The sequence below is a fragment of the Pecten maximus genome, chromosome 5 (assembly GCF_902652985.1).
Source record: "Pecten maximus chromosome 5, xPecMax1.1, whole genome shotgun sequence".
In the NCBI taxonomy this organism is placed as follows: Eukaryota; Metazoa; Mollusca; class Bivalvia; order Pectinida; family Pectinidae; genus Pecten; species Pecten maximus.
Window position 1 is genome coordinate 47,256,105 of NC_047019.1, and position 7,772 is coordinate 47,263,876.

At 36.0% G+C, this 7,772-nt stretch overlaps 1 protein-coding gene across 2 annotated transcripts; it reads right to left on the reverse strand.

Moving 5' to 3' along the window:
- Positions 1-441: 441 nt before the first annotated feature.
- On the reverse strand, positions 442-6,444 carry LOC117328202. Of its 2 annotated transcripts, none has more exons than XM_033885641.1 (2): positions 6,329-6,444; positions 442-1,351 (listed from the first exon to the last, which is right to left on the reverse strand). In XM_033885641.1, the coding sequence occupies exon 2, from the start codon at positions 1,283-1,285 to the stop codon at positions 791-793; it is 495 nt and encodes a 164-aa protein (XP_033741532.1). In that variant the 5' UTR covers positions 1,286-1,351; positions 6,329-6,444; the 3' UTR covers positions 442-790. The 2 variants fall into 2 exon arrangements, with proteins under 2 accessions (XP_033741532.1, XP_033741531.1); XM_033885640.1 differs by lacking the exon at positions 6,329-6,444 and adding an exon at positions 5,652-5,712.
- Between the last annotated feature and the right edge of the window lie 1,328 nt (positions 6,445-7,772).

The window sequence follows — 7,772 nt, forward strand, 5'->3', positions numbered from 1 at the left end:
TGTTACAATGTTTACATCACACCAACATACAAAATAGTTTGTATGTTACAATGTATACACATCAACACACAAAATAGTTTGTATGTTACAATGTATACATCACATCAACAGACAAAATAGTTTGTATGTTACAGTGTATACACCACATCAACACACAAAATAGTTTGTATGTTACAGTGTATACACCACATCAACACACAAAATAGTTTGTATGTTACAGTGTATACACCACATCAACACACAAAATAGTTTGTATGTTACAATGTATACATCACATCAACAGACAAAATAGTTTGTATGTTACAATGTTTACATCACACCAACATACAAAATAGTTTGTATGTTACAATGTATACACATCAACACACAAAATAGTTTGTATGTTACAATGTATACATCACATCAACAGACAAAATAGTTTGTATGTTACAGTGTATACACCACATCAACACACAAAATAGTTTGTATGTTACAGTGTATACACCACATCAACACACAAAATAGTTTGTATGTTACAATGTATACATCACATCAACAGACAAAATAGTTTGTATGTTTCCGTTTACTGGTGTATGTTACAATGTATGTATGTTACAGTTTACTAGTATATGTTACAATGTATTTTAGTATACAATGGTTTGAGATTAGATGATGGAACTTTAATCCTAGCCAAGCATTCATAGGAATTTGTAAGTAAACAAAGTTTGTTGATAAACTGACTAAAATTCACCGGAACACTCTTTGTGTCATTGTTTATGTCAGGTTCTTGCTCCTGTTGTAAGCTTCCACACTAATTATTTGTGTTTTCTGTGAGAGTTTCATTCAAAGTGATAGAAGTGATAATAATCACTCCTAACACAACAGCCACATAGCTGACATAAACAGCACGACGAGCCCATTTCTTGGCAAGACCATATAGCCCCTTTTCATTTTGAAGTTTAGCATGCCATGCCCAACGATTGGCCAGCAGGCCTACAAACAGACAGCATATGGCACTGGCATAAGTCATGACTACCACCTGGTTAAATGTACGATATGGGCGGGGCAGCAGCTCTTTCTGTGGTATTTTTTTTACAAGATGGGGCATGGTTATTGTTGCCTCCTTGTTGGGATTCTTCTCTGTATTTACTGGCTCTATAGTCCAAGACTCCACAACAGGTCCCTTGCTGGTCTCATGACCTTCTAACAGAGATATAGCCACATGTTCACTATCAGTACCAACTGGGGCCACTGTCACAGGAACATCCTTAGTTGTTTGCTCTTGTTTGTCTGATGGAGTATCCATGCCACTTTTTCAGTCAGTAGAGGTTGTTGTAGTAACTGGGCTGTTGTTATGTGTCTGATGAATTACCTGATCATGCAATGAGAAAACAGTGATTTCATTAACAAGTGATTTCAGCAAATGAAAATACTATGGCAAGTTGACTTAACAAGACAAATTTTAGAAAAAAATGAATCCTCAACAAAAATACCAGATGATATATTGTACCATAATAACCTTGACCTACTTTAATACCAATTGGGCCAAATGTGTTTCAATATTCAAAGAGGCCCAGGATCATGATACTTTGCCAGTAACGTGATGGAATGAAGAGCTACGAAGCTGTTACAAATGAATGACCTACTTTCAGACCACTGCAGACGCAGGCTGATTTGTATAGCCCACCATCTAATGATGGTTGGCTCTAAGGTTGGCTGTAAGAGAGCCCTGTAGCATATTCGGCTTATAGCATGGAGAGCTGACAGAAAACAAACTTTGTTCAAACAAGTTACCTTGACCTACTTTTAAAGGTTACAGGTATCAAATGTGCTAAAATCATTAAACAACTCAAAAACCAAGAGTCCTGGGGTCATGATATTGGACCAGTAACATCCTGGGAATGTACTAAGTTGGTTCAATTACACAACTCCTACTTTCAAGGTTGCCAGAGTGGAATGTGTTGAAATCTTTCAAAACAACACTCTTCAACAAAGAAAAACAAAGTATTATATTATTTGTTATGTATTAACAGAGCTTACACTCATTTTGGAACCACAATCATGACCTACATGTAGACCAAATTTAAAATTGAACTAGTAGCAGGCAACTAAAACAGGACAACTGGGCCTCTTGCTAAGTTTCTAGATTTTTTTCTATTTTGCATAATGCATTAAGTTGGATTAAGATTTTGTTTTAAGGAGAAACTGAGGTCTAAATTAAGTTAATAAGCCCATAAACATGAACACAAAATAAACCTCTTTGGTGACATAACTTTGTGTATACATGTACATTATATTTTCTCATTACTAAATATATTATAAATTTAATATCCAATGAATTATTGTTTTTTCCCATCCTAATTTTTTTCCCCTGAATTACTGTTATGCTGTTCCTTATATTTAAACCACAAATCTCATTTTTGACAATTTTCTTGGCTATTCTTTTTTGGCTGATTAATGCAAAAACTTCTGGCACCTAGATTACTTGTGTGTTATTTCCTATATAACTCTGAAGTCATTGTACATAATTAGTTTTTAATTACAGCAAATGCTAGGTATTTTAAAAGTTGACACTTACTCAAGATTATATTTTTAATACTTGTATCCCCTTTAGTATCAGGTAATATCACATACATCACAATAATTTTCTATAACCCCTGATCTCAATAGTTCAGGTTTACCCTTGTATTTTGCTATAAAAATATATTTAGCACAATTTGAATTAACAGCAAACACTGCACTATGTCTACTGTGCATTTATAACTATACAACACTGCAGTAAGATTACCAAGGACGGACATGACACTTGTACTCCCAATAGTATAACTACACAACACTGTAGTAAGTATAACTACACAACACTGCAGTAAGATTACTAAGGTGGGACATGACACTTGTACTCCCAATAGTATAACTACACAACACTGTAGTAAGATTACTAAGGTGGGACATGACACTTGTACTCCCAATAGTATAACTACACAACACTGCAGTAAGATTACTAAGGTGGGACATGACACTTGTACTCCCAATAGTATAACTACACAACACTGCAGTAAGTATAACTACACAACACTGTAGTAAGATTACCAAGGACGGACATGACACTTGTACTCCCAATAGTATAACTACACAACACTGCAGTAAGTATAACTACACAACACTGTAGTAAGATTACTAAGGTGGGACATGACACTTGTACTCCCAATAGTATAACTACACAACACTGTAGTAAGTATAACTACACAACACTGCAGTAAGATTACCAAGGACGGGCATGACACTTGTACTCCCAATAGTATAACTACACAACACTGTAGTAAGATTACTAAAGTGGGACATGACACTTGTACTCCCAATAGTATAACTACACAACACTGCAGTAAGTATAACTACACAACACTGTAGTAAGTATAACTACACAACACTGTAGTAAGATTACTAAGGTGGGACATGACACTTGTACTCCCAATAGTATAACTACACAACACTGTAGTAAGATTACTAAGGTGGGACATGACACTTGTACTCCCAATAGTATAACTACACAACACTGTAGTAAGATTACTAAGGTGGGACATGACACTTGTACTCCCAATAGTATAACTACACAACACTAGTAAGATTACTAAGGTGGGACATGACACTTGAACTCCCAATAGTATAACTATACAACACTGCAGTAAGATTACTAAGGACGGACATGACACTTGTACTCCCAATAGTATAACTATACAACACTGCAGTAAGATTACTAAGGACGGACATGACACTTGTACTCCCAATAGTATAATTACACAACACTGTAGTAAGATTACTAAGGTGGGACATGACACTTGTACTCCCAATAGTATAACTACACAACACTAGTAAGATTACTAAGGTGGGACATGACACTTGTACTCCCAATAGTATAACTACACAACACTAGTAAGATTACTAAGGTGGGACATGACACTTGTACTCCCAATAGTATAACTACACAACACTGTAGTAAGATTACTAAGGTGGGACATGACACTTGTACTCCCAATAGTATAACTACACAACACTGTAGTAAGATTACTAAGGTGGGACATGACACTTGTACTCCCAATAGTATAACTACACAACACTGCAGTAAGATTACTAAGGTGGGACATGACACTACCATGTACTCCCAATGGTATGCTAGCATAAACTTGTATACTCCTGTATCACAAAAGTATTCAATTTCATCAAATATGATAACAGAATGATAAAAGAGTATATTTTATATTCATGCCAATATTAGTTGATATCGGTAAATGACTGGTGATGATCAGTAATTGGCAAACAACTTTTTTATGAAACCTTGAGAAATTTCGCAAAGTTGCTAGCAGACAAACATTTGGTCTGAATGTCAATGCTTGTGCACAGGTAAACAGGTCGTCTGTTTCATGAAGACACACCTGGATTCAGTCTACATGTGTTTTTTTGTGAAACAGTACAATATTAAGCTCACTCACCTGGTCCGAATGTGAGCTAAACGTTGAGATTTCCACCCCTTAACCATATATAACATAACATGAAGGGATCAACATGATCCTGGGGTCTTTCACCATGCTAGCTCCAGGGACTTGGTTTCCTTAATTGGTATATCTCCGATACTGTTTAGATCCCCACCCTATAACCATACCGTATATAGCATTTCTGGGCACCAAAAAGATAAACACAAATCCATTATAAAAATAGGCCATGGGGTCTTTCCCCATCCCTAAAGATTTATAATTAGTTCCTTTGTGGTATCTTTGAAATCTTTGAGATCCTGAACCCATATTTGCTGGGCATACAGAGATAAACACAATCCATGTGTTAAAACAGGCCCAGGTGTCTTTCCCCACTCCCAGGGACTTAGTTTCTTCGAAAAACTATCATGTTGTAAAAAAAAATCCCTGTGGTCTTTTTACACTCCAAGGGAGTCTGCATGGACTTTGTTTCTGGGTTGTATCTTTGAAACTGTTGACATCCCATCCCCATAACCATATATTGCATTGTTGGACATCCACAAATAAAAGCTATTAACAAATTAAACATATTTTGATGTTTAGTCAAATCCGACCAGGTGAGCGATACAGGCCCTCTGGTCCTCGTTTGTATATAGAGTTTTATTTGGATTTACAAGACTATATATAAATAGCCATTTTTTATCATGAAAATTATCAATACTCCACTATTTTCATCATTTGAAAAAAAAGCAATTAAGCCTGACACAACATACATTTTTTTTGTAGTTAAACTCTAATACAATGAAAATATATTATTGCAAATATTTCACACAAAAAAAATATTTTAGACAAGCTTTTTGAATTCTGTAATAGACTAATTATAGACTAGGTAATTTTATCTAATTTAAACAATATATATTTTTCATGTTTCTGTAACTAAACCCTTAATAAATGTATCACATCAACACATTTGTTGTGGAGTTCATTTCTCAAATCTTACTCAGCACAAGTTAGCCCGAGTTTCCTCTGACCATACATCAGATATGGTGTCATGGCCAGAGGAGAAGCATCTTATCAAGTGTTCATGAAGACGTACAACGGAACTGACCGACAAATAACGCGGACAATTTCTGAGTGCATTAGAAGTCTAGGGCTAAGCTTACACTTGCGTTTTATCTGAACTATTTTTTTATCAAGATGACACACCTGTACAAAACCAAAAGCAGGCAGTGTTACAGTGGACCCTCCTGAACTTTGACAGCCAGGGGACCCGATTAGGCGGGGTCAGTGATCATGAAACGTCATTTCCGGCTTATCTGAAGCCCAGTCGTACACAGCAGCAGAAACATGTATTATTTTGTGTTATATATGCTTTTGACAGCAGTTGAAAAAATGCAGTAGAATATTCTGCTGACTCCCGAACGCAGTCGGAGACGGTCAAGTAGGTGGACATGCACATAAGATAAGCTCCTCGGGGTAAAACTGTAATATAAGTTACTGTACAGGAGACAGCGCGAGGCACGTGTTCCATCAGCGGATGTTTACATCTGCCTCATTAATATTCATATCGTTTCTTTTTGGCCTACTTGCATGAGACTCGAGGTCAAGTAGGCTTGTAGTTTAGAGAACGGTAGGCCTAGCGCAGAACAAGACATGTTTTCAATCAAATGGGCTAATTGGCTAAGAAACTCTAGTAAATGGACCAAAATATCGCTAAAACAAAGGGCATATAATTCTACATAATATATGTAGCCGGTCACTCATGAACAGCACCACGGAAGTCCGTTACCGTAAGCCACTCTCGAATCGAGTTTTCAATATCCGCTGACGGATAAGACGTCTGTATAAGTCTCACTCTTCCTCCAAAAAACTATCAAACTTACCTGAACAAAATTACTTCAATCCGAATACATGTATTAAATGTTGTCTGGTTGTCACGATATATATAGGCTGTCCCAAATTATGAACTCGGATCTATCTAGAGCACGCGTACAGAGAGAGGATGTACAGAGAGAGGATGTCCACTCTCCAACGTTCTCTTCCAGCAATGACTCTAAATTGAAAGATTTATACTTATGTAATATTTGAATTATTTTATGTGACTACCGGTAATATAACATCCATATATGGTAGCAAGCTAGATATTTCGCAATATGCCCAGTTACGCGAAGGTCTTTATCAAAATATTTCTCAATCTGAATCGCATGCAAACAGCTAGGGATCGACTTGGCACGATACAATATGTGTATTTTAGGATATGTATCTTTTTAAGACTCCAAACCGGGTTTTTACCCCCGCATCTTCTTATTCTTTCTTCTTCCGCTGTCCTAGCTAGCTGTCGTCGCGACATTTTATCGACGTCTTCCACTCTAACCTATCATATTTGATCCCAATCTGATTAAATACAGATCCTAATACTATCGTGTTGATAGTATTAGGATCTGTATTTTAATCAGATTGATTTGATCCCGGCAACAGCCTTGTTCGTTCAGATTTTCTTTAAATTCATTTAGTGTACTATAAATTACCACCTTTTTTCACCCAAAGTGTTCCACGATTTAACCACAGGGATATGTTTTGTATGACAGAAAGAACCACGCAGAAATACCTATACCAGAGACGTGTGATATATATAGTCTCTGCCTATACATACACAGACTTTATATATATTTCTAACTATGATATAAAACTTAACATGTCCCTGTGAATTAACTATGCGTTGTGAAACTGAGTGTTTTCTAGTGTCCAATCTAAAGTGTTCTGTTGTATTATAAAAATGTTTTCATGGTAAATACTCAAATGTGATTGGTCGAAAAATTCTTTTCATTCTTCTGTGAAAGAAATTCCGAGAATGGCGCGAAAAATGTGACGTCACAATACGACAATTGACGTTGCGTATTGATTTGAGAAAAAGAATCCCATTTAAAACCAGTAAAATTGTACATAAAACATGTTTTTAATTAGAAAATCATTTTCAAAAATTAATTATAAGCGTTGATGTCCCTTTTTTTTTTAGTTTCATCGTGGTATGAAACAAATTTTGTTTGCAAACAAAATTTGTTTCATAGATTCTACCCCGATGAAACTAAAAATAAATGACATCAATGCTTAAAAAGCAGGGACGTTATAGCTGATATACACTTCTCTGGCTAAAGTGTACCCGGAATGAACATCGATATACATTTACTTATTTCATTTGTTCCCCAAAGAAAGAAGTCGAAAATGGTATCAAAATACACATACGTATGTCAATCCTGTACCGAGATATCAAACAGACTGCGCGATTTGTAACTGTCGAACTCACACTGAGTGAGAGCTTTCTGTGAC

What these genes read in the sequence shown, in the direction of transcription:
- LOC117328202 (XM_033885641.1), bottom strand. Translation starts at nt 1,285, where the DNA reads ATGGATACTCCATCAGACAAACAAGAGCAAACAACTAAGGATGTTCCT.